The sequence below is a fragment of the Eutrigla gurnardus genome (assembly GCF_963514095.1).
Source record: "Eutrigla gurnardus genome assembly, chromosome: 11".
Classification (NCBI taxonomy): domain Eukaryota; kingdom Metazoa; phylum Chordata; class Actinopteri; order Perciformes; family Triglidae; genus Eutrigla; species Eutrigla gurnardus.
In genome coordinates, this window is record NC_139925.1 from 7726130 (window position 1) to 7753049 (window position 26920).

Consider the following 26920-nt stretch of genomic DNA (forward strand, 5'->3'; position numbering starts at 1 on the left):
ACACCGTGGTTCACTACACAAGTCACAAGATATGAAAGTGGCCGTTACATCATATTTTAACACGTCACATAAAATCACTGCAGTAAACCCTCCATCACGGCAACGTTAGTCTTTACGCAAAAAAATGGTGTCACCCATATTTAAATGTTTTTTTTTACTTCATATAAGAGGTTTAGTGTGATACATTTGCAAGCAAACAAACAGTTTTAATTCCCTTGTTTTCCCGCTTTTCACTGCCGTCCTTGGGAACAGCAGCTCAACAACGTCGTTGCTAGGCGACACGCGCAGTGACGATTCAGTGTGCAAGGGCAGTAATCACGGGTCATGGAGGACTAAGATAGCTCTCAACAAGTTCCTATTCATGTGGTTTGACTTCCTGAAAAAAATGATTTGTAAAGAGAAAAACGTCCGTTTCCTGTAGATGCGGTGTAGCATAATTATAAGTATGTTTTTATGATAAGCATTAGTTAAAAAAAGAACTATTAAAGTGGAATGATTTGGTGTTGCTATGTTTACTACTACTACTATATGAAAATATTGACACAATTCAAATTGAGTTTTTGTTACAAACAATTTATTGACATCTCATTTAATAAGCAAACAGTACATCTAAAAAAAAAAAAAAAAATCACTGCAGTTTTGGCACTACACTATTATACATAAGTGAGGTACTAAATGTGTCAATGCTTGGAGTGATTTCAAGTCATCAGAGAAAAATGAACCAAAATCTCAGTAGGTTTTAGAAAAAAAAAAAAAGGTAAATTATATCATGGGTAAGAGGCAAGAGGTCACAATCATGGACAGGCGGTTTGGTTATTTTTTGAGACACATGAATATTAATAATGAAACGGCTCTCAGGTCCTCACAGCAAACGCATCACACAGAACAGCAGTGGGGAGCTTGCCCTCTCCCTTTCTTTGCAAGAGTAGACAACAAAAAGCTCCATTGCTAAAAGCTCAGCCATCTACGTTTATCTCAGAAATACCTTCTATGAAAGAAAAAAACAAACTTAGCACTTCAAAAAAAAGTCAAATAAATAAATAAATATGTTTGTGCATATTTGCTATACCATGATATACACATGCTTGATGCATATAATCATATATAGAGCAAACGGCCACCCAAACATTGTGTGTTACAGGTTTATTTGTAATGTAAGGAGACAACTGTTCAGTACTAAGTTCTCTGTGGTTGTAACAGACCCTTCACTATTTGGAGATAGCAAAGAGAATGTCCTACACCGGACATCGTGTTGGCTCAGAGTTGATACTTCGGATAGAATCCTGAGAAATGTGTGGGACACTGACAGATTTCTTCACGCATCCCATTAACGCGCACACGCATACACCCGTGCACATGCACACAAACAAAGAAGAAATAAAATCTGTACAGAAATGTTACAAACTGCAGGTCATTCATCCCTGCTATGATTGATCCTTAAATATTAAGTATAGTAGAAATGTAAATGAGCTAAATACATGAATGCACAACTTTTTCAATGCTCCCGTGTGCCACAGCTCGGTTGCTTGGTGTGACACTCTTCTTCCGGGGTGATGCCGTGTCGTTCATCAGTCAACATCTGCAGCTTCCCCCCGATGCAGAGTGGTATCTGTACAGTCTGGGGTTGTCCCACACTAAGTGAATCAAAAACAAACATGACTGTAAAACGTGGAAGAGTTTTCTTTATTGAAAATCAAGTTGAATGTCTTGGGCGTTCTTGTGGACACATTCAGATAAATATATTTACCAAGTTTTAGGCATAGTAACACGGGGAGACCAGCAAGTCAGTCAGAACCAGCAGCTGGTCATCTGTGAACTGCTGCTTATGTTGCTGCCAGTTGTCATGGTGAGTCCGTCGGAAGTTTGACAGAGTTTTCTTCACAGTCATCTAGAAGGCCACAAACACAACTTATTGATACTTTTTCCATCTCTTATTTGATTCTAAATTAGGTTTTAAAAAAAACAATCCTACTTGAACACGATCAAGTAATACGTTGGTGATTAAACATACCTCAATGGGCTGTGTGTCATTCAGGTGAGCACTCAGGTCCATCAACAGCTGAGGCATCCAGGTGGGCACATCATACGGACTGGAGAGAATACAAGCACTCAGCCCAAGAACACCTGCATGGCGCCGCACCAGGTCTGCAAAAACACAACAGGAGGGATTCCATTAGAATGACGGAGAACAGCATATTGGCTGTGTAATCACATATTCTAGGCAGGTTCCTTACCAGCGGAGGGTATAGTGTCCACTATAGAGCCAAGCTCCCTCTTCCTCTTCTTAGGCAAGCAAGTCTTGCAGAGTGCCTCAAAATGTGCCTGCATGGGGGCGTCCATTGACAGGAAATTGCACTGGAGGAAGCCGCTGAGTGTCGTGGCGGCCATTTCTCTTACCTTGATAACAGAAGGCAGAAAGAGGATATGGGAAGTTTAAGTTTAAAAAGTGTTATATGCATTATAATGTACATGGATGGAATAGCTGAATAGCCTGGAAGTTGTTGGGAGTGATTAACACAGTAATGTCCTGAAAGCAACAAGGAAGCACCTGGCAAGTTAAGGCAGACATTGCTTTAATCATACGGTCACAGGTGCTCTAAAAGTTAATCCTATATGTGTTAATCCAGGTGTTTTTACTGGCCATATTAACACACTTACCAACAACCTCTTTCTGCACTGTATAAGACATAACACAGCAAAAGTGTCATTAGGCAGGGTGTTCCACTAGTGTGTACACTGGCCAGCTGGGTGGAAATAGCAGTCAGCTGGGGACTGGGGGTGGACATGTGTGTGGGGATGCGGCTCTAAAAAGTGAGCTGATATAGTCCATTGCACATTTCAGGTCGTTATTTTCTCTGTGGAATGCTAAGCGAGGGTAAAATGCAGGTCTTTGAGGAGCGTTCTCCAGAGGGAAGGCTTTTTGGATTACATAGGACCACAAGGGTAAAAGGGTTACAGCTTTCCTTTTTGGTGCATTTTTAAAGTTACATGTGTTACGTGTTTTTTGTCTTAAAGAGAAAGGTAGTTTCCTCAAGTTAAGCCTGGTGTTTTGTGTGACATAGGATCCTTATCATATTTGTGTATGCCACACCTTGGCATAGAGCAGACATAGAGTATGTCATGGTTGAGGGTTTTGACAAAGAACATAACAGCAGGTGGTGGGCGTTGGTGTTCAGCAATGATAGGAAGCCAATTGTAATAAAATAAAAGAAGGTGTCACTGTATGCATAAAATTGTGTCCTGGCAACAGTGTCTGCTAATGACATTCTGTGAACATATGTATGTCTAATACAGGTGATCCTGAAGAAATGAGAGCAATGAGAGTGTCTTCTAGCTAAGGCCTAAAAAACAAGCCTAGGTTAGTTTAAGAGGCCAAATAAAAATGGCTACTTCCATCCATCCCCCACTTCTCCTTTGTCTCTATTCCATCCCTCTCCTTCTCCTTCAATCTGAACGTTATCTCCATAGCAACAGATTACTGCAGCCTGTGGTTTCCATAGCAACAGCTAGAGAACTAGCTGGGTGGGGTGGGGGGGGGGCTTGAATGGAGAGCCAGGAGGACTGTGCTGAATCACTACAGCGAAGCTGAAGACAGTGAGACTGCCTGCTAGCATAATACAAGCATGTACTGGCTATTGTCTCATTATATAATCAGTTCGTTCATCTTCCAAACTTCCAGTGACTGTTATGCCAGAATGATGACATGTTTCAGCTCTGCATATTTAATGATTTTAATTTAAAAAACAGTTGTGAATGAAAGATTGTTTTTACCTCCAGCTGCTCATCCTCCAGCAGGCGTATCACCAGTGCCCGGACGTCATCCACTGCTCTCTGGTCACTCATGAAGGTGAACAGGTTGTAAAAAACCATAATCTGGAGGTATGTGAGCACCGTGTAGCGAGCGTGCCAGGAGCTGCTGCCAGCAATCTGCACCAGACAACAATAAACCCATCCCACATCAATAACAGATCCTGAGCATTTCATTTCACAAGAGGAACTGACCATGCCGTCCATTTAGGTTTTTTGTAATGGAGCTCCTCTTTTGGGAATGTGGCTCATTTTGAAAATGTATATGGTATCAAATGGGTAACATGTCTACATCAATGGAGTGAGGTGGAGCAAGTGAACAGTTTTAAGGTCCTGGGACTCAGCATCACAAACAACCTGACATGGTAGTCATCACACATCTCCATCCTGGTGAAAAAAAGCTCATGAGCGGCGGCATTTCTTACGCAAACTTAAAAAAGGAAAAAATCCTTGTGCCAAGCTTGTTAACTTTTATAGAGGATCAATAGAAAGCATCCTAACCGGACACATTACAAACTGGCATGGGATGTGCATGGCCCAGGACAGGAGGGCTTTACAGCGGATGATTAAAACGGCCCAGATCATCATTGGCACCCATTTACCGAGCATCAGTGATATTAGTGAGGAAAGGAGTCTGCAAGGAGCCCCATATTAAAAGACAATACTCACTCCAGCCACAGCCTGTTCACCCTGCTGCCATCTGGCAATCGTTAGAGAAGTATCAGCTGCCATGACACAAGACTTCAGGGCAGAGCTTCTTTCCTCAGGCTGTGAGTATCCTAAATTCATCCTCCACCCTCCACTATATAATATAGTTTTGTTTTTTTGCATTTTTCTTATGTAGCAAAATGGGACTACATAACGCACTTTGTTGCAAAACCCTGTTGTGCAATGCCGATAAATGAACCTTGTAACCTTATTCTCCAGCAGGGAGCTGCACACTACTGCACTGGCATATATGTAAGAGATTAATTTAAGAACGAACATTCAAAAATCTCATTGAATTTCATCTTTTTGCTTATCAACCTCATAAGTTATGAGACATGAGGGTGTGCACAAAGCCCAGGCATGAGTGATGCAGGTGAAAAGTGGAATAACAGCCATGGCTGCCAGATGACTCACCTTTTGCAGGGCACTGAGGACCATGGGGATCTGTTCTGTGTAAAGGAGTCCCTGAGACATCAGAGACAGACAGGTTTTTGCATCCCTCTTCAGTTCATCGTAACTGTCATCATTCTCAACTGGAGCGATCTGCAACAGAGGACAGAGATAGGTTAACAGGAAGAAAGGCATCATTTTAAGTCCCGGTATGGTGTATACATGAAGCGTCAAAACATTTCAAGTGCATAGCGTCGCAGCTAGCAGGTCAAAGCTATGCATTAATGAGTGCTTCACCTTGAAGAGCAGGGGAAGCAACCGTAGTTGTTCTGGGACAGCAGTGGAGAAGGATCGACCAGCACTTGCAATCAGCCACTTCAGCACTGCAGACATTTGAAAACTTGTGGGTGTTTGACAAAAATAGATTCATTTTCTGCATAAAAGTAACTTCGAGTTGTTTCAAACATTCCTATAATGACCAGTATTTATTGTGACATCATTCAGAGTGACAGTGATGGATCGTTGACCCACCAGTTTTGAGTAGCTTGATGGCTTGCGTCCTCTCATCCTGCACTCCCACCTCATTCTCCTCCACCACGTGGTTTTGGATCTCCTCATCGCCCTCGGTAAGAGGCTTCAGCTGCAACAGAATTCGCTCTGTGAAGTCCGCGATGCGTGGGGAGGTAGTTGGCTGGGTGTATGGCAGGTTGACATCAATCATGAAGATGTACGTGAGCACACTGGAAGGAAACCAAATCGGAGAGGATAAGACGGGGAGGTTTTTGAAACGGCAATGACCGATTCATGTTCGCTAGGAGGACCTCACCTGCCAATGCGTTCCCGTACGTTCTTGTAGACCTGTGTGAGTTTAGGCTCCAGGTATTGCAGCAACCTGTGGAGGAGCTCTGGAACACGCCACTCCTGCTGAGCTAGGCCCCCCTGCAGCACGTAGAGGCGGCTGGAAAGGAAAAGCAACACAACCATCACAGTTCGTCCGTTGCATCAACAACTGCTTCAGGCAGCAAGCTTTCTACTCACCAGGCATCAACAAAGGAGCCCCCCTCTCCGTTGACTGGAGACTCCATTAGCATCTCAAACAGCCAGTAGAGCTTGCGTGGATCTCTACTCTCCTGTACGACACAAAAAAGCCGTACAAAAGGAAGGATGAGTGACAAAACTTTAATGAATTGAAGGGTAAAGGCACAATGGATATTATGAGCTAAATCTTACACAGGCTGTGGCAATGCAGGTGCCCCAGTCTGCATACGTCTCTACTGTGATATTGGACAGGGCAGTACGGAGCAGTGGACACAACAACTCCCAAAGGTTCTCAACCTGTAAAAGAGAACAAGTGAATGTGTTGTTTTTTTCACCTCTTAACATACATGGTCTGGAAAGACACTCAAAAATACATATTTCTATGAAAAAGTTATATCAAATGACTTTTCCAATGTATCTCTAGCCACCGTACTAAGTGAGAGTTTCAATTCCGTACCTTTGAGTAGCTCCAGTGCTTGCAGCCTCTGATCAGTCCAGAGATAATCTCTGCAACACAACGCTGCTTGCTCTCATGGGAGTCGGCCACTAGGCGCTCCATGTGTGGCCGCAGCACGGGAAGAAAGGCATCGCTGAAGTTGCGGAACAATCCCTGCAGAGAACAGGAGAAGGGAAAACATTAATTAGAATTGGCTGACTTCAGTTGCTGTCTGCATTTCACACGACTCTAAAAAAAAAAATCTCACCTTGAACAAACAGAACCTGCGAGGGCTAAACTTGTCCTTGCCCTTACGGTCCTCAAGAGAGAGGAACTCGATGAACTGGTTGATGAATACTGGGTCTGAGAAGTGGTCGAAGATGATCTGTTCCCGCTGTTTGGAAGAATGTCAAAATGTATTTTACTCCATGCAGTGAACATTACATCACATTATTTGTTATATATTTTTTCTATGAGATAGTAGATGATTGTGTACAAACCTCAGTCATTTCCTCTCTGGTCAGGTTCTGTTTGGGCTGCTCCTCCGGCGGTGCATACATCATCAATTTTCTAGAGAACAATAATGAGGTGATGGTAAATAAAAACAAGGAGAAAGATATTGTCTGACATATAACGATGTAGATGTGTTGAAAGAGAAACCTTGGCCAGCAGTAGTATCCCCAGTGAGTCTTTTCCACAAACACACAGGCATCCCAGTCCTGCTGTGTGCGTGGCAGGTTGCTACCGTTATACTGGAGCCACTGGTTGTCTACACGGTCCCCTGCTGAAATACCACTTAGCTCCTTCCCTCCACCTAGCAAAGATGAGTTTTAGAAACTAGAATTACAAACACAAAAACGTTAACACACAAGATCAACAAACTAACAAAACTTTATGATGCTTACAAAGCTCAGAGGGGCTGACGGGGACTTTCTTATGCGGTCTCTTTATCTGTTTCATTATCCCTGCCACAGCGGATATCGCCACCTAATGGAGAAAGTAAGACATTTCAATCAAAGTGCCCACAGGAAAGACTGGAATTAATACACACGCTGTAGAAGGACAGAAATGCCACCACATGTCATCATCATTTGTGTATGCCGCACCTTCCGAACATAGAGAGAGTCATGGTTGAGGCTTTTGACAAAGAACGTGACAGCAGGTGGTGGGAGTTGGTGGTCATCTCTGAGCAGCAAAGACAGGAAGCCGATTGCAATTTGTTCGAACTTCCACGGCCTTGAATGTTTAACAAAGCAGGGGTTACAGACTGACAAATACATATAAATGGGATTTCATGACGTAAATATGACATTAACCTACATGTTCCTGTTATTGAGGAAGTCCAGCAGATCGCCAATGAGCTGTTTGTATTTCCTAGCAAAAGGTAGAAGAATATTAGTATTCGCACCCGTTGTGTTCATGAACTGATCGATCACATGGTTGTATGCTGAGTCAGCACATAATCTTGACAGATCGGTAATGTGTCTTAATACTTTAAAGTGTTATATTATTCTGTGGGGCCATGTTACGGCTGTCTGTTTCTTCCTGTGCTGTTGTCCCTTCCCCCCCTCCCGCTAGTTGCTCTGCCCAGGTGAGCTGAATCTGACAACGAGGTGCACCTGGCCTGGGAGGAAGTACTTAAGCAGTGCCAGTAGCAGGAGAAGAAGCCTCTGGTGCAGACACTGCTGGTCTTGCTGCTGCTTAGCTGAGGATTGTTGCCGTGTGTTGTTGTAGTCTGCATGTTATTCAATCCGGTGGATTTGATTGTTTTAAACAGTGACTTTTTGTATTCATTGGGGTCTGTGATGGATTGTTGTTTGACTCAAAGGGCTTCCCAAGGGTGGGGCATAACAAGCCAAAAGAGGATGATGTGAACTGGAGACTTTGTTAGTTGGTGCACTGAAGTTTATTTATCTTGTTCCTGACGTGAACTTACTCAACAGACTCGGAGTTCTTGAGCTCCTGCCTCCTCAAACCATCCACTGCTTCTTCCTCTGAAGGAACAGGCTCCTTGGGAACAGGATTTCCAGCAATCATGAGTTGTTTGGCCACAGCACAGCACTCACCAGGGATCTAAAGGGATCAAAAAGATAAAGCACAGTATCAAACATAATCCGTCCCAATGTGTGGGAGAGAGAATTTAACTTAAAGCAAAGCCCAATAGGAGGGAGTGGTCTGTTAAACTCTGAGAGAGAGAAGATAGCGGTGAGGAGCCATATACGCTCCACTATGACCATGTTTTCTTGCAGCTTTGCTTGGTTTAAAAACGAGTGGGGATGGGAATTAAACAAACATCAGAGGCCGTACAGAGAACAAGGTGTCAGTTTTAGAGTCGAGTTTCTTTTGTTAACGTGTTCTTACAGAGAAGTCGATGCCAATGGTCTCATACTGGCGATGGATTTTGTCTGCAAGGTCATCGAAGAGCCGCACAATGGAGGGCTTCTCTAGAGACATGGCTGAGCTGAGGCCGGAGCGTACAATGGCAGGCCAAGTCAGAGCAATGCAATCCCAGTCGTGCAAATTTGCCAGGCACACTCCGCTGTGATTCCCCAGGAGACAGTACAAGGCACCCTGGGGACAAACACAGAATCTTAATGAGAACATATGAAAATGTAATGCCTGAAAATGTTTCTATGTTGTCGAGCATGACGGAGATTTCAGAGAGGACAGTCATACTTTGAACTGCTGCTGTGTGACACTGCTGTTTTCCGGGTTGAGGAATTCTAGGACATGGGGAATCAGATCTCTGCAGCAGAAATTGTAGGTTCCCAGTGCAGAGTACAACACGTTTTGAGCTCTGCTGCGTACCTAAAAATGTAATTAAAAAAGTCTGTTATTTTCTTTTCTTTAGGTGTATTAAGAACATTAGTCAAATGGAGCTTTGATTCATGATGTGCAATGGCTAATCAAAGCTACCAAATGCCTTGATATAATGTTGCTAATGCATTGTTGTGGAGTGTCCTGAACTCACTTGACTGTAGGTGCTTGTGGAAAGCCTCAATAGATCTCTCATCAGCTCCTGGTGAATGCTCCTGTACTGACATCCTTCCGCTGTCAGCTTTCGAAGCTGATACAATAACAAGATTCAAAGTTTAGAGCTAAAAAAAACAATGATACCCAATAAATAATTTCTCTATTCAGGACTTACCTCATGCTGGAGCATGACTCTGTCTATTAACAGAGCTCTGATGTGCTGCTTTCTGCCATGAAGCTGCAAATACAACAGCAAGTCAAGATACACTTCAAACATAGGATGCAATATCATTATCACAAATAACTACAAAAGTGATGAATGTACAATAAAATTTTATATTTCTCACTCTGTTTTCCATTGATTTCTTTACAAGGTTGAAGCTCTTCCAGCGGGAGTCAAACTCATGTTTGTGAGAACCTTTGAAGTGCAACAGGTCGCTGATAATCTGAAAGGTATAACAGACAAAAATAGTGCCTCAATAAATTGATTGTGGTGAATTTCCTTTATTGGGATTATCGGGATGTATTTATTCTTTATTTATGCAGGGGTAACATGATCATCTTATTTAAGATTATTGAATGTTTCCACATGCCATATCTAGTCCTAAATTGTATAACTTACACACAGGAGGATTTGTGATACAGTGGTATACAGCAATTTTGCGCCAAATATATCAGCAAATGCTGGCAGGGGGCTGGCTAAGCACAACAGATCAAATTTGCTCTCTAGCCTGAACCCTGGTTTCATATTGGCATATTATTCACCATAAACAAGAGTATACGGGCTATCATGTTACAGTCAGGCTACCTTGATGATGGAGAAAAGAGACTTGGTGTCATCTTCAGAGTGCTCCAGGATGTAATCTGCAAGAAGAGGTAGAGGAACTCAGATGGCAGGACAGAGATACAGCATACTGTGGGTTTGCCTATTAAGATGAATGTACAACTACAACATAGTTAGGGATGTTGCTGTAGAACAACATAAGAGCACAAGCCTCAGAGAGATTATAACTTAGTGAACACTTACGCAGCAGCTTTCGCATCACTCGACAGACAGCATCTCTGTAGTTCTCTCTGGACTCATCTGCAGGAAGAGATAACATTATAGTGTCTGATTATACTCCAACAAACCCTATGACATACATACATTTTGGGCAAAACTGTAAGAATCCAACAGTTCTTAAAAAATGATTTGCGTACCATACTCCACTCCGGTGTAGAGCGTGGTCTCATCTAGGTTCACCATACTATGGACCCTGGAGGGAAAAGCCAATTTGAAGCCAAGTTAACCACTTATCATTTTAAATGGAGTCTGAAAAGTAACATTTGTTATCCAACAGTTTCTTGCTCTGATTTTCTTGGTCAGGACAGAGTTTAGTATGCAACTACTCACAGTTCAGGGATGGCTTCTCCTTTCAGTGGAGGCATCAGACTCCCAGCTCCTAGGAGGCAGTGTTGAATAATGGTCAGGCTCTGTAGGACGTCATCTCTGGAAAAACATAAAATCAACATGTATCATAGCAGAACTCAGAATCATTTATGTAGGGAGAACAGGTGACCATTTAGTTCCTCCATACCTGCTCATGTCCTGTTCTCCCTGTGCAAATCTCTGAAGACGCTGAAGTTCAGGCTGGAGGATCAGGTCCAGCAGATAAAAAGCAAAGGCGGTCTCTTCAACACTGGGCACATGCCACCGGATATCCAAATTCCACAGGTCCCCAGGACGACCCCAATCCTGCGTGGGATAAAGACAATGAGCAAAAACCTTTGCCTTTTATGCTTTGTGTGTGGTAATACATCAAACAATGTAACTTGTCAGTTGGGGAGACGGCATGAATGCAATCTGCAGAAGCTAACGTTATGGCATTAATTAAAGACCACTTAAACATGGATTCGACATATAACACAATCCCCCCTTTTACTTGCACTGCTGCAGGAAACGCTGGTTACCCCAAGTGACACATCTAATCTCTTGTTATTCAGAAGACAGTAATGCAGCAACGTGATCTACTATCCATTCCTCTGTCAAGGAAGCGACTTAATGGGATCAAAGTACGGGCTGTCTGACTGACTGTCCAAAGAGAGGATCGGCCATTTAATCAAACCAGGTCACAGTGGGTGTCACGGAGTTGTATGGCAGGTTTATGACAAATGTGTCTCCCTACAACGATCTCTCACTGGTTTGTGGGGGATGATCAGAGAAGTATGCTGGAAACATCACATAGGTTTACTCATTAAGTTTAACATAAATGTACTTGGCAGATATGTGGGATACAGTAATACTATCGTTGACTACAAGTTTCAGTATGCTTATGTAGAGCCAATCAATATTAGTACCTTGATGGGCAAGTAGTCACTGATTGGTTGGTGGAAGCCTCCTGGCATACTGCAGTACTCTGTGGGGTAGGTGAGGGCTGAGGAGCGAAGGATGTGGTGCAGCATGTTGCAAGCTAGAGTGTAGCCCTGCTTACACTTGAGGTGGAGCGTCAACTCCAAAATCTGGACCAGGTCAGATCGATAGGGCAGGACCTTGTCCCCATCCACTCGGGTCACCTAAAGTGAAACGGCGGAAAGAGGAAAAAATAGAATAAAAGTACAAAATTATAGATAGGAGGTAATGGTAGAGCAACTTTGGGGTTAAGAAAGTAAATCCTGGGTGATCTAAAGCACCTCAGACAGTAGCTGGAGATTCCACAAGAACTCCTTGTCAAGCTCCTCGTCATTCAATACTTCGTCATCTGTTTAAAAAAAAAAAAAAAAGACGTCAAGCAAATAATAAATTCTCATGGAAGAAACCATGTGTCATGCCTTTGAAAGTCTCCTCTTATAGAAATTATCATTCCTGTGCGGGGAACACTTACTGACAGCGATTTGGTTTATGGCATTGCAGCAGTGTGGCACAAAAACCTTTAGTGACTCTGCAGGGTGACACTGAACACAGAAGCACAGCAAGGATTAAGATAGTGAAGTAATAAGCTACAAGTAGTTGATGCCTTTGGGCCCATATGAAGAAGTCTCACCTTGGAAGCAGCTCTGCACATGTCAGCCACCATTCTCCCAGATACACGCGTCTCAAAGATGTTGGTGGTTGCAAAGTTGAACACTTTTTCCAAAGCAACCTGTTAAAACAATGGAATAAATGTGTTAGACTGTATATGTAAATGACAGACTGAAAAATGGAAATGAGGCAAAAGTCTTAACCTTGAAGATGTCCAGTGAGCACTGTGTGAGGATGGTGCTGAACGTGGAAGACAAGCCAAGCTCTACCAGACTCTCCAAATGAGTCATTTTCTCCGTTTCCGTTTCCTCGCGAGTTTGTTCCAGAGTACTGCTGTCTATCAAGGCAAAGCATCTGTGCAGATAACAAAAAAAGAAGTTCAGAACTAATTTCACTCTAACATGAAACTCCTCTGGCAAAATAAGTGTTTCGTATCTTCTTGAGTTGGGAACAATTCATATGTGTATCAAAATACCCCTGTTTTACAGAAAGAAAAAAGAAGAGTACACATGCAAATACATTTTTTACCTATATTTTAGTGTAGATAGGTGTTGATATATTGACTAAAATGTATTACTGAAAGCAACTGCTGCTGATAAATGAAAAAACTCCACGTACCTGTCCATGAACTGAAGCACAAAGTCTTCAAATTCAGCTGAGGCTGAGCACATCTCTCTCTCCACCTGGAAGCACAACAAATATTAAGAAACTATACGCAAGGATCATTTAACATCTCACATTTATTTATTGACAAGGCGAGTAAAGAAATTATAGTGATTCACCTCTGTCAAGTCAGTTCTTTCATGTAGGGCAGACGAACAGTCCACCAAAGGCACAAGTGTCACAAACGTAGCAATAAATTGGAATGTGATCTGTGGGGACAGGATGGTTTCAGATTTACCAAGTTAAACAAAAACCAAAAACCACCAGAAATACAGTGCTATTAAAAAAAAAAGACATGAATAACACTGGAGCGCACCATGCACTTGCTGAAGTCATTAGGGTCAACGCCTGGCAACGCCCTCATGAGCAGGGGCAGCATGTGAGTGGGCCCCTCAGGAAAACGCTGGCCACCTGACACGAGGCTCCGCGCCACACCAATCATGCAGCTCAGAGTGGCTGTCAGCTGGTGGGGCTCGGTTAGAGTCTCCAGAGCAGGGTAGGTCCTATGGTTGGAGACAGAGAACAATTAGCCCTTTGTGTTCATTTCCATATGTGGCCTTGTCTCTTGCCCAAAGCAGAAAGCTAGCAACAGAGCACCACAATCTTAAGAAGCAGGAAGATTTGTCGTTGAGATTCTCTAGTTTAGTACAGACTTACTTCTCGAGCACGGGGGGAATGACGAGCTCAGGCCTCATTAGGGCTAGGTTTTGGAGTGCCTGGGCTGCATCAAGACTGCCAGTCTTGCTGAACATGGCCAGCAGCACTGGCTGCATCATGCTTTCCACAAAGTTTGTGATATCCTCCTCTGTGAGCTTGTGACTGTCTGGTATTGGCGTCAGCCATGTGGGCTTTCTGTAGCGCTCTCGGTGTAGCCGCCGTACCACACTGGATGGGAGACGTTGGAGCAGCCTCATGAGCTTCATCTGGACATGAGGACAGAGGGACAGAAAGACAGATACGTGACAAAGGGGTGACACGCAGATGCACAGTGTACCTCAGTCTGGACAAATGGCAGGGGGAGTATGGAGTATCATGGAGACACAGATGATATAACAGACATACAAACACAAACCAAGACACTGTGAACACACCTTTGTCTACTTCAAATGATGGGATTCAGTACAGTCAAATCACTCAAGTTTAATTAATGAAATGTTATCAGGCAAAGAAGAGAACTTATATTGCGAAAGGCTCTGAAGGGACATGAACAATACATCATGAACCCACTTCAGTGGCACTCTTTACTCTTGGCTGATTGCAAAACACTGTTTACATGTAATAAAACCACAGCTAAATGGATGACCCTCACGTGTATCCAAGCAACAGCTTAGAATACACACATACTCATCCCCCTGCCAAAAATAAAGGTTTGTGTATTAGGACACGTTGCTGCCTGTGGTGCTTCAAATCTAGTAGAGTGGGATCCTCAAAAAAGAAAGGCATTTGGCCTGGTTCCCAGTGACCTTTTAATAGCATTGCAGCCATCTCACTCACGTGTCCTTGTTATTTCTGAAGTTGATAGAGAGATTCAGGAAGCTTCCTAAACAAAATGATGACAAGTGACTATGCACTCTGTCATTGTGCTGATGCCGAGTGCCCTGGTGTGCTGTATTAACATGGAAATATAGTTGCAAATGACGTATCTCAGTGCATTGCTAGCAGTCAAACTATCATGACTGAGTTTTCAGGGGCTTTAAAAATAAATTTCCCTATACTATCAGCTATTTTATACCATTTATTTACTAAAGAAAAGATGTCTGACCACTTGATCCTATTGCGTCACTTAGTGTCAACACAAGTTGTTGACACTGAGCTGTCTGACTGTCTAATGTTATGGTTTCTTCTAATACACAAACATCCAAATGAAGAAAGCAGTGACTCACCAACCAGCGGCCATGGTTTGATGGGTGGAAGAAGGATGTAATGCTGTTGAAAAGGCCACTGAGCTGTTCTTGAGCTTGCTTGCTGGGTCCTCCCTGAAATTAACACATTACGGGTCAATGTGACAATAAGCTTTACACTAACCGTGGCTGCATTTATTGACCAAACGCAGCATTTATGAACAATGAACTAACCAGGAGGGATGAGACCCAAAGCACCACATGGCTGATGTCATAGGCATTCGTGACGTATCGTGGTACCATCATCTGACTGGTGCCCACAGGGAGATTCAAACTCCTCAAAATCCTTGTGAAAATCTGAAATGCAAAAAACAATTAGGGTCAAATATTCCATGTCTGATTACATTGATGTGGATGTATGTGTTGCGAAACAGATAAAAAGTAGATTTCATTAAATAGTCCATAACAGGTCAGGAGTATATGTTGATATTTATCAGTAACTCATGCTAGCGCTGTCAAAAAGCATGGATAAAAAGAGTCACTCAGTTCGTTGAAATGCATTCATGATGCACATGACTTCCCATCAGTGACTAAGAGCAAGAGCAACAAGGGAACTTGATAGTTTGCTTCTCTGACAAGCACACCATGAGCCCAAATCATAAAGGTCAGGCCACACATGACAGCATGTGCCACAAAACTCAAAACAAAAATTGACCTACTAAACTGAATCGTGGGTGGTGCAAAGAAAAAACGAACCTTAGGGATGTAAGGGTCCCAATCAATGTAGCCAATGTTGTCATTGGCCAAGCGAGCAAAGAGATTGACCAGATGCTGCAAATATGAGGGAAAACATGTTAGACTGGGTAGACTGAAATACTGACTATTGTAAATTCAGACGTCTTACAAACAAATTTACTTACCACTTCCCAGCTTGGAAGATTTTGCACAGACAACCATAATGTGATCAACTCATCGAACCACAACCTGCCAGACAAACAAATAGTTTTAAAAGCAGACGAAAACAATACTAAGTACATACACGTGGCATTTAATGGACAAACGCAAAAAGGGGAGTTTCTGTCAAAGTAGGTTGAGTAGTGGGGAAAGACTGGCAAGGCTTAATATCATTTTTTAAGGATGCTCAATAATGCAGCTAATTCTCATTTACACGTCTGGCTGAAACAGTTGCTTATCATCCATTTCTTGCTTCAGAAACCTTGCTCTTCTTTACCGAATCTCACAGCTAACGAGCTGAAATGTCTTCAGACTGGAAACATTTTGGATTTCAACCATATGTCGGAGCCGATGGGTTTCTTACTTGAACCCCTTGTTGTGCAGCTCAGGAGGCATAGTCGTTGGTAGAAACAGCTCAAAGTAGCTGATTGCTCTTTGCATGGTGACATCAAAGGGACAGAGGAGTGGCCTCCATTCATCCAGCATCTCCTGAGTAGCAGAATCTGAAAAGTATCTGTATGAACAGAGAGAACAGCAATACGTTTTTGTAAAAATTAAGTCAATGACAGGTGACGACAAGAATGTTATGAATATCATTCAGCAGAAGAGCTATATATGTGGACACTCAGAGCATCCTAGCCAGCAGAGCAGCTTAGAGTGCCACAAAGATGCACAAGCCTCTTAGGTCCCGAAAGAATCACACACACGCACAAGATGCTGAAGACAAGCAGACTTCCCTTCAACTTTAGGAAAAACCTACACTACATTCATATAAAGTAAAAATAATACGGCAGTATGTGGTAGCTTTAAAGCAAAAGCATACAACAGTCTTCATTCTGAGCTTCCATTCATCAAACCCATCTGTATGAACAAGCAGCTAGTGAAATATCAATGTTGGAGTGCAATGTAAACGTGAGATTACAACTCATACACCTGGTACATTTTTAGCTGTTAGGGTAAGCCCTGTGGTTCCACTGGGCTCAAAGTCCCATATGGGGATTTTCATGGTTCATAATGCGCTTGTGTAAACTCAGGCTATTTCAGGCTATTTCAGGTCACACAGCCTCCTCAGTGAGTCCTCTTCCATTCGGGGCTTGGGAAATAAGTGTCACTTCCAACCAAGGCTACTTCCCTCTGCCTCACTGCTGATCTACAGCATCTCAGCAGCTGAACACAAATCACTCTCCCTTCTCGCAGACAGGAAACTCTCACACAAGACGGAATTAGATGAGATAATAGGATTATCTGCCTAAGTGCAAACTGAGGGACGAGTCCTAGAAATCTGCACGCGCAAAACCAAGGCGAAAACAATCAGGGACCTGCTGGTGACCGCAAAGCTTTGGTAGGAGGAAGCAATTCATCAAAGTCTACAATATCAGCTTTTCAGTCTACAATTATGAAATGTCTTCTCAACTTACTACATCGATATTGATACAATCAATGCGTTTTCAGGTGATATACCTCTAATTTTTAAAATTTTATCAATACCCTGCATGCGCCCAAATTTAAAAAGAAGAAGAGACAATTGCTTAACATAAATGATTGAGATGTACTTACGGTCTGCAGCTTTTCACAAGTGTTTTCAACACACCTTCCACAGAGCTGTAAAAAAAAACGAAATGAAAGAGGAATGTAACGGAATGTCAAAACAACCACTGAAACCCTAATTTTGAATAATCTTCACACCAATGCAATTTGAATTTTAATGCATGCAGACATAAACCTCTTTACACGCCTGGCTAGTTTAGGGTGAACAAGAAAATCTTAGGATCGGACCTGTATGTAGTGAGGAAATTGGAATAAAACATAATAAATGAACTAATCAATTCACTGAAAATAAATCTACTCATCTTTGCCAATAATGGTTAATATTTCTGTCAGGCCTAATGCCAAAATATGGATTTATATAGTTCTGCTACCGGTTTATTCATAGCTGGTCACTTTGAATTCAATCACTGCATCAACACTTTGTTGTTAAGAGGTGGTTTGGGATTTATGACTAAAAATAACACGTCTTACACATCACAAACTCCTGACATGATAATCTTCACACATGAAAGTGCAAACGCAGGAGTGTGGTCACAACAGTATTGAAAGCTCGGGACCGATATAACCACAGCTTTTGAGCTCCCCTCCCACAATCCCACCGATCTGCTCGCATGCAAGCTCAAGCCATGCCTTGTTGGAAATGCCCTGCCAATCCCACTCAATAAATGGTCACTTATCTCCATGAGTCAAGTCTTTTTGTCGCTGACATATTCCACATTTAATACTTTAACAACAGCTGAATTATGGGTGACACTCAACTGCAGCTATATAAATGCATGGGTCAAGCCCAGTGTTTAGCACTGTAAGCCCACAACACACAGGCCACAGACCAGGGTCAACCCGACGCACTGCGAATCCAACAACCACAAGAACTGGTCGGACCGAGTGTCCTGTTACAAAGTGCTCATACACTCGGGCAGAAGGAACCCCCAAACTACACTATATGACCTTTGTATCTGAGTTGAAGTGAACCCTCACGTTCACCCCAACACATTCCAGGAGGGGAGGAAACGTGACAAGAGCTTGCACCCCTCTATGGCTCCTGAAAATGCTGTGTAGTCGTGTAGGTATGGCTAAGTAGTGACAAGTAACAGCAAAAAACTCCCCTGAATATGGGCCAAAATATAGATAATTGTTGTGAAATCATCAATACCACCATGAATGCCACCGCTTAGTGTATGGAGTAATAAATGTTCAAGAAAAATCCTTAACTCTATTATTTCCTAATATGGTCACCAATGCTGCCACATAATCCACCATAGAAAGAAAGAAACTACAGCCTATTGTCACACACTCGTGGTTGATTTCGGGATAGGAGAAGGGTAAAAATAATATGTTAGCTGCAGTGCGACAGTCTCCGATATGAGTGAAATGTTAACATTGCTTAAATCTGGATTTTTTTTCCTTCACAATGTGGTGTGTCCAGTTTTTATTTTCACATGCAATGTAGAAAAATAATAAAAAAGGAAAACAAGTGCCTCAAATGATGATTTCAAAGTAAAACACAAAGAGAAGTATTGTCCTTACCACCTCTGAACCAATTTTATCATTATGAGTTTAGAGGATGAACGAGGCCGTGGAGAACTGAATGTGAAAGGAGACAAAGGCATAAAGAACACATTCAGCACATGACAAAGTGCCAATATCTCAAAATACTAACATCACCTTATACAATTTATTATATCATCAGAGTATCATGTTTTATTTGCATTAGTATAGTTTTGAAAGAGGTGAGCTGGTTATCAGCCAAAGCAGCTTGCTTTCATCAGCTGTAACGTAGAAGTGATGTGCTAGCAAGGCATTTAGGTGATAAACGCACAATGTTCCCATAGCACCATAAAAGAGCACCTCGCACTGCTTGCTACTTCATAGGGAATTTCTAAGGGTTGGAAAGGGTAAAGCAGCAACTTTAAACCAGTTCTAAAAAGGATGTGCTAAGAGGAAAAGAGACATTGTTTCTTGTAAAAACGTACAGCGTACAGTTATGAAAGGTATGTGGCGTACAAAATGTTCCTCTTGTTCTCAAACATCTAATCCAACTACAACGAAATTAGATTTTATTCAAACTACTGAAACCCATAACCAAAAACCAATCAAAGTTCTAACAAAATTGGCTTATGTCAAAGCACAGAGTGACCAGGTTAACAAATATCAATTAGACTCTTAAAATACTATAGTTGCTATTAAATAAAATATTTGAAGTCATTGTTGGTGGATTAATTACATATAAACATTTGTCAAAATTGTAACAGGGCTAATTTTTAATAATCAGACACTAAATTGGATGGGCCTTTGTGTGTTACACTAAAAGCAATCTGGACAATTAGAAAATGGTCAGCAATGTATTGCTTAGTGTAAGCACAACAAAGTAGTAATGCCTGTTTCTGTTCAGTTCCAATCTGAAATAAAATAGCTCCCACTGCATCGTTTCATTTTCAGTGATTTCAGTCTTACCCATATCAACATAAGCCTTTCCAGGGAATCCAGTCACTAAATACGTTCCGTTTTCAACGTAAGGAAATACAGACAAGCCAAAATGATTGTTCTGTTTCCTATGGTATTTTTCTTTAATAATTCCTTAACTATCATTGAATTTGAGAAATTGTATTTGCAAGGGGAAACAACACATTCCAGAGTTTCTGCCAGAGGTTAATGACTGACGGTGTAAGTCGAGGAAAGAAAACCACCAAATGTGTACAATTTAAATGTAGTGAATGCACCTTCCTCATTGGATATGTCCATAGCACGTCTAAATGATATGATTAAGCATGCTTTTAAAAAGGGATTAATATCAACAGCAACGTAAAGAACAGAAGCATACTTGGGAAACCAGTTGAGGCCCAGATGCTCTGTCTTGGAGAAAAGAATCCTGTCATGCAGGTCATACAGTGGTCTCCAGCTCAACTCAAGGTCCTCCCTTGACAGTAGTTCCCTTTTCCTGTTAGATGAATCAGACATGGAGATAGGTGAGAATAAACACACAGTTCATTATCATTACTCTATGAAAAAACAAATCTAATTTAATATAGGATTTGCAGGATTATCCAGCATCTAAGTTAGCACTCAGGGCTACCTTCTACTGTGAATTTAAAGTGCTGAGTCATTGTGTGTTTAACATTTGCAAGTTGTTGTAGAAACAGATGGGGCCTATTCTTACTTGAGAAGGTTGATAAGAAGCCTTGCAAGGCCCTGCATCATGCTGATCTCCAGTTTGGGTATGGTCACTAGCTCGTAGAGCAACTTGATGAACAGCACATGGTCTTCTTTGCTGAACTTTCGCCCATACAGTCTCATGTACCTAAATAAAAAAGTACAGATTTAGGGAAACACTCCAGTTACAACATGTATGATACGCAGTCAGAGCCCCTGTGAGCAGCATAAACAACAAACTATGAAGGTGCTTACATTCTCTCATGTGTAAAAAAAATAAAATCATAACAAACGCAGACATCCAAATTTTAAAAGCAAACATAGGATATGTATTAACAACACAACTAAAGCTGAATAAGCTTTGTTGAGACCTTTGAAATTGACCATTCATTTTTTGTATCACTGTAAAAATGCCAAAATACCAGTGAACAGAATCTGGGTCATCCCCACAGTAAACTTTCCATCTCTCTGAGCCGGCAGTGACTCACTCTTGGACAGAGCAAAGCGCCAGCATTGGGGACTGAAACGGATTAAAGACAGCCCAGCAACCAAGTACAAGCAAATTAAACAGCACTTTAGGTAATCCACTGTCATATTGACCATATTTTTGCTGCCGCAATGTACTAAATAGTGTAACTGAAAGATTAATGCAAAAGTGGGCATCATAAAAAAACTATGATTTACTTTCTTTCCTAAAGTTACAATGTATGACTTGTCTGTTCATCAGTAAACTGTCAAAATATAGACATAAATAATGAACTGCATTTCATAAACTTTGTGGAAACAAGAAGTTCATGAAGCAACGTCACAGGAAACTCATAAATCCCACACAAAAAAAGTGTTATTTATATATTGACCTATCATTTGAATTGCCACCTGACTTGCTGATTCAAAAAAGAAAATGTTTAAGCCACACAGCACAACTATAACGACAATGGCCTTCCATTGTGCTGCACTGCCGGGGTCAGGTTGTGTATTTGACACCCTTTCCCAGATTATGAAACCCAGACCAAAGCTAATCAAACACACTGAGCAGTTTGTGCTTTCAAGGCATAAACAGCTGACATTAGCCAACACGTAACGTTAACCCACGACGGGTACCGGGTTATAAAGCAACACTGTGTGTCATGTTACAGCTACAAGAACAAGCTGTTAGCCTACCATTACCAAACAGTATGTTGCCCAACGGCCAAATACGTAAAATAGACAAGAGACGTGTTGCCCAATACGTTACGCAAAAGTGCGGTTACTTCAAACAATATTAATGATTGAAAACATTATGAAGTGAGCAACAACTGTTAACGTTGATGTGGTGATGCCAAAGATTAGCCGACGTTACTTACGTGGAAAGTTTCCTTGTCCAAAACAGCACGCCGGGCCATAACTCCCTGAGCTGCACAGCTCGGCACAAGTTTCCTTTGATTTTACTCAAAATCTCGTTAGATTCTTCATCTAGCCTATCCGCGTACGGCAGAAGTTTGTTGTATACGATGTCTTTCTGGGGAACAAACCCCAATGTGTCAGACTGCGCTCTCTTCATATTACAAATTCCAACCGGCTAGCTTCACAACGCTAGCAACCGTTACTCGGCTTAATCCCGTCCGGGTCCTCGGTGCACGTTGTTATGCTATTTGGCTAATATAACGGCTAGCAATTTTTCCCAGCTAGCTACCTTCTTTGATTAACCGTTAAGGTTGTTGTGGCCCACACTGTGACTAAAGTTACAAGATTCACAAGTTGCTGACACGCTAGCTAGCCATCTAGCTTAAGTTAAGTTAGCTTCCTCTACAAGAAAACACTAACTATAATGTCATATTTTTGAAATATTAAGGCTAACGGAATAACGCGAAAATGTACCGAGAGGGCGCCGGCCCTCGAATTCCTCTCTTCTAGCTAACGTAATCCTAAAAACCTGACAACCAGCTAACGGTCTAGCTAAAGTTAGCCCTCTACTACAAAAGCACAGTCATATCCCAAGGACTGTCAACGTCGACTGATTCATCCAACTACGGCAAAGCAGACGGCAGACGGAACCCAGCTACAAGCTACACAATACACCGTCATATCCGCTAGCTGCTGGGAGAACTACATTTCCCAGGATTCCCCTCTCCATTCATGCTTTTTATAACTGTTTATCTTTTAGCCACTCCAACAGGGTGACTTGAAATCCACAGAGCCTGAAGCCATAATAGCATCATCCAATAGGCTCAGAGATGTGTTTTACATTTTTTGTAACTTTTTTTATTCATTCAATCATTAATTTAGGTTTACTTTATACAGGTACCATAACCAAAGAGGTGTTCTGCAATCGCCATCTTGTGGTTGAACGCAGAGGTGCACGAGACTCCAAGAGCTAACAGGGAAAGAGGTCCCACTCCGCCCCTACTTCCAAGTACTACATTACTATAAAACGCCGGTCAAATACGACCAGAAAAGTGTCGCGTTCCGATATTTTAAAATAACAGTGTTGTCAAGTAAAGTGTTGACGATGAGAGGCATTGTATGTTTCCTCAATACGATACGTATCTTTACTTGTGTGTGTGACGCGTATTTTTATAGACGATCTTTTGTAACGGAAACTAGTGTCGGTGTCCTAGCAACCTGCAACATTTGTCCATTTGACAACTGTAAACTTCTCAGTCGGACAAACAACTTCTCCCGTTGACGTTAGCCCCAACATAACTCCACTTTATTGTAACTGTTGACGAGACAAAAAGTAACGTTGCCGCACGTAGTTAAAATGACTCGTCGGAATTAATTAGCGTTATCGTTATTTTTGTTGTGTAGCAAAGGAAGGCGCAAAGATGGTGATTGAAAAGCTCAGTTTAACCTGTGACAGACTTCTGTCGCACCGACAACTCGCATGTTGTCCCTCTCATTGTGGCGTACCAATGCGTGGCAAAGACGTGCTGATTTACAACCAAATGGACCTACAGCAGAAGGTTTGTTTTAAATTTGTGGGCACATAACGTATAAGTGTTTATTTTAGCAGGTGTCATTAGCTAACATTAGCTAGTTAGGCTACACTCTAATTGAAGGGCCATGTTTTGATGTTTTTTATTATAATGGAGCTGTGTTTTTAAGATGAAGAAAGCCAATATTAATCGTTTAATGACTAAATCTATCACCCAGGAGTCACAGATAAGAAATAATTCGTTATAAGGTATTGTGTATTTACTGAAGTCTAAATGTTTGTCCACAGCCCCTGCTGCTAACCGGCCACCAGCGTGAGATCAGTGCCATGACCTTTGGGAGACTAAGCCGACCTGTTCTCCTCTGCTCTGCCTGTGCTAACTATGTCATTGTCTGGGATATTGCACTGTGCCAGAAGAAAGCACAGGAGGGTGAGAAGTGTGTGTGTGTAATACACTAAAGATGTGCAATGTTGTTTAATTGTTTCTAAACTTAATATTTTCCTTTTATTATATCATATGCTGTACTGTAAGTATACTCATCTTCCTGTTGAAAATCTTAACAAGGCTGCCATCTAGTGTAATATTACCATATTGCTCACTTATACTTACCATGGTCACAAACTTTATTTTCTTTGAACATAAACATACTAATTGATTTGTTTGCAGGCAAAGTTGCAGCTGGAACAGTAATCGGGACGTTACTGGGTGACGTCGTCCATCTTTCATTCTGTTTCTCTGATGAACGAGTGGCTGCATGCGCCGGAGCAGTTGTATACATTCTCAGCGCAAAGGTACAAGATGCTGCACATTTTCACAGTTTCCCTTGGGACACGTAACACTTGCTTTATACATTTGGGCTCATGGGTTGGCTCAATGGGTAATTTTTCATTTCTCACATGGATTACGAATGCTGTACTTTATTGTATTTCACTGTGATTTATTGGATCAGGACACCTATTCAAAGATGTGTGATATTGTTTCTTTGTGATGGTTTAGTAGCCATCATAGGTCACCACTTTATCTTATGCCAGTTGCATTGTTGTTCACATCAGAGACATGAAGTGATCTCTACCTTGACCAGCCACCTCGGACCTGTAACCTCAGTAGAGTTCTGTCCCTGGAATAAAGACATTCTTGTCACCACGTCAGAGGACCGCACTTTTAAGGTACTGAATTAAGATTTGCAAATGATACAGTCAAAAATGATCACACTTTTTTTTTTGCTAATAGTACACATACTGTAATTTAGTTTTTATAACTAGAAAGTATGTTTCCATGTTTCTTCTCAGGTGTGGAATTTAAAAAATGAAGCCGTTTGTTACCAGTCTTTTGTGCTTTCAGGTATGATATCACGTTACTATTACAAATCTTGTTAGAGCAAAATAATTTCTCTGTCCACAACATCAGTCATTCATTTGGCATTCATGCATATAAAGGCCTGGGTCCCTCCATTAACCTTGAACTGTACAGGTGGAAGAATTACTCTATCTCTCAATCTTTCTAAAATCAGGATCTGTTAGTAAATAATTATAAGAAGTGTCAAGGTTTGTCTTAAGCACTGCAGGTTTAACACAGGCATAACTATTTAAATATAAAATAGCATGTTTTCTATAGTGTCTGCTATAAATGAGTCAGAGCTTGCAAAATTATTATCATATCATATTATATGATATCATATCATATTCTTTGCCACTGTACCTAATGTAAATTATTCAATTCTTCAGCCTCTCCACTGCTCAGTGTGTTCTTCTTGGAGGAGAGCAGGCAACTTATCACTGGCTCAACTGATGGGCAGGTTAGAGACTCAGGCACACAGCCATTAACAGCTCATAATCACTATCAGAGGATGACTCCTCAAGCTGTGTAACACACCTGTACCTTTTTTGGTTTAGCTGTGGTGCTTCTCTCTCCCTGATGACCACAAGTGTCACCTGGTGACCAAAATGGACCTTCAGAAGATGGAAAAAAGACATAAAATGCACCAAGAGACTGTGGGCGAGCAAGCAGGTGATGTTACTGATGTGTGAATGACGGATAATATCTAGTTCTGGATTTGTGATGAAATGCTTTTGCATTAACCCTTATTACTATTTTCTTGCAGAGTATGCAGAATCATCAGATGAAGTGGAGATAACAAAACCTGTCCTCAGGATGGCTTCATGTAACTCAATCATTGACACAAGTAGTGAGCATAAAAAGTAAGTAAGTCTTCATAGCATGCATAAACGGACCAACGACTGCAGTATAGGGGCTGACTTTTTTTCAGGCAGGGCAGAGTTTGGTCAGCTGCCCTGTTCAGGATGGCTGCATGTATTTGAGTAGACAAATCCTGCTTGGCTAACTAGGCTTATGCAAACAACGCTATGCAAATGTTCCGTCGGTGAATGCAAGCTTGTGATTGGTGGAGAGTATTACCCAAAGAGTCCAGTAAAGGGCTGCACCTATTCTTATAGAACAAGGGTTACTATATTGTAACCTGAGTTACAAGGTCAAATCACATGGTCCAAGGTGGACTTGATATTGTCAGCATAGAGATCAGGCTCAGAAATTATTAATGGACCTTGATATGTGACTAAACTACAAGAACTGTGTTACTTCCATCCTAATGTTGAAGCAAGATATGATACTGTCAACACTGCTGTCCTTCTCAATAACTCAATGTGTTCTTATTTTCACAAGGGTAAAATTATAAAAGCAATACAAACAAAGTTGTCATGCAAAGACCAGCTGCTACTTTGCCATTTCTGGCAGTAACACTACATAGATGTCATACTGTCACAAAAGTTTGGAACAAAAATCCTTAACCGAACGTCTACTTGTTGCACGTGTGCACGCAGTCACAGAAAACGTCACAGGAAACTTTGCAGGATCATAGAATAAACTGTTTCAGGCTGTTAAAACATTTGATGTTATGACAGGAAGCAGCTACTTAAAAATCACAGACATAACTCTCTGTGTACTTTGTGGTACACTGGAATGTAATGGACGTTGATTCCTTATTGCCCGAAGCAAAGCATATGATCTCAGAGCAGTATCTATATGATCTTTGCTTTTGAACTTAAACAGATGCTTTAGCATAAACTTTAGGTCATCAACTGCGTGATGTCTGTCAGCAACCACTGTTTTCCTGGCTTCCATTTTATGGGCTTTAATGAATAAAACAATTTGCTCAGGTATACCCTGGTGGTCAAATAAAAGAAAAAGAAAACATTGTGGCTAACAGCAATGAACGCTACTCCACGAACGAACAATTTGAATGGTGCAATAATGGCAGAAAAAAATCCAGACGTGATGGCTTTAATTGTCTCCATCCTGTACAGAAGCACATGCTCAGCATGAAAATAATGACACACTAAAATGTAAAATTGATATTATAGTCTCAGCGTGTAGCTCAGTGCAGGAAGTGGATGAAAAGCTCAGCTTCCTCTCCTTTCTCTGCTGTGTGGCAGTATTTTCCATCCTCCTGGGTGTACATAGTTTAGACTGCATGTAGTGAAAG

The 26920-nt window shown here is 41.6% G+C and overlaps 2 protein-coding genes across 3 annotated transcripts in view; one reads left to right on the forward strand and one right to left on the reverse strand.

The window, feature by feature from the left end:
• Window positions 1-557: 557 nt before the first annotated feature.
• Window positions 558-22483, reverse strand: psme4a (proteasome activator subunit 4a). Of its 2 annotated transcripts, XM_084021879.1 has the most exons (48): window positions 21850-22483; window positions 20514-20654; window positions 20178-20294; window positions 18884-18940; window positions 17366-17410; window positions 16173-16322; window positions 15775-15838; window positions 15611-15685; window positions 15089-15211; window positions 14897-14989; window positions 13671-13936; window positions 13330-13516; window positions 13133-13222; window positions 12969-13033; window positions 12554-12704; window positions 12373-12471; window positions 12214-12283; window positions 12023-12090; window positions 11690-11905; window positions 10930-11087; window positions 10746-10841; window positions 10553-10608; window positions 10380-10436; window positions 10161-10216; window positions 9700-9798; window positions 9528-9590; window positions 9351-9446; window positions 9056-9187; window positions 8741-8950; window positions 8316-8452; window positions 7700-7753; window positions 7486-7615; window positions 7285-7366; window positions 7040-7193; window positions 6880-6949; window positions 6648-6773; window positions 6401-6553; window positions 6136-6240; window positions 5944-6035; window positions 5732-5863; window positions 5437-5645; window positions 5203-5288; window positions 4930-5058; window positions 3772-3927; window positions 2235-2397; window positions 2012-2145; window positions 1748-1888; window positions 558-1634 (listed from the first exon to the last, which is right to left on the reverse strand). In XM_084021879.1, the coding sequence occupies exons 1-47, from the start codon at window positions 22044-22046 to the stop codon at window positions 1754-1756; spliced, it is 5544 nt and encodes a 1847-aa protein (XP_083878005.1). In that variant the 5' UTR covers window positions 22047-22483; the 3' UTR covers window positions 558-1634; window positions 1748-1753. The 2 variants fall into 2 exon arrangements, with proteins under 2 accessions (XP_083878005.1, XP_083878006.1); XM_084021880.1 differs by lacking the exon at window positions 18884-18940 and having other exon boundaries at window positions 21850-22482.
• A 677-nt stretch (window positions 22484-23160) lies between these two features.
• Window positions 23161-26920, forward strand: part of wdr27 (WD repeat domain 27) — a 34257-nt gene continuing 30497 nt past the window's right edge. Inside the window, exons 1-8 of the mRNA XM_084021072.1 lie at window positions 23161-23448; window positions 23709-23850; window positions 24088-24212; window positions 24474-24587; window positions 24711-24762; window positions 25146-25216; window positions 25314-25428; window positions 25523-25619. Coding sequence (XP_083877198.1) covers window positions 23311-23448; window positions 23709-23850; window positions 24088-24212; window positions 24474-24587; window positions 24711-24762; window positions 25146-25216; window positions 25314-25428; window positions 25523-25619 — 854 coding nt within the window. The 5' untranslated portion in view covers window positions 23161-23310. The remainder of the gene's footprint in view (window positions 23449-23708; window positions 23851-24087; window positions 24213-24473; window positions 24588-24710; window positions 24763-25145; window positions 25217-25313; window positions 25429-25522; window positions 25620-26920) is intronic.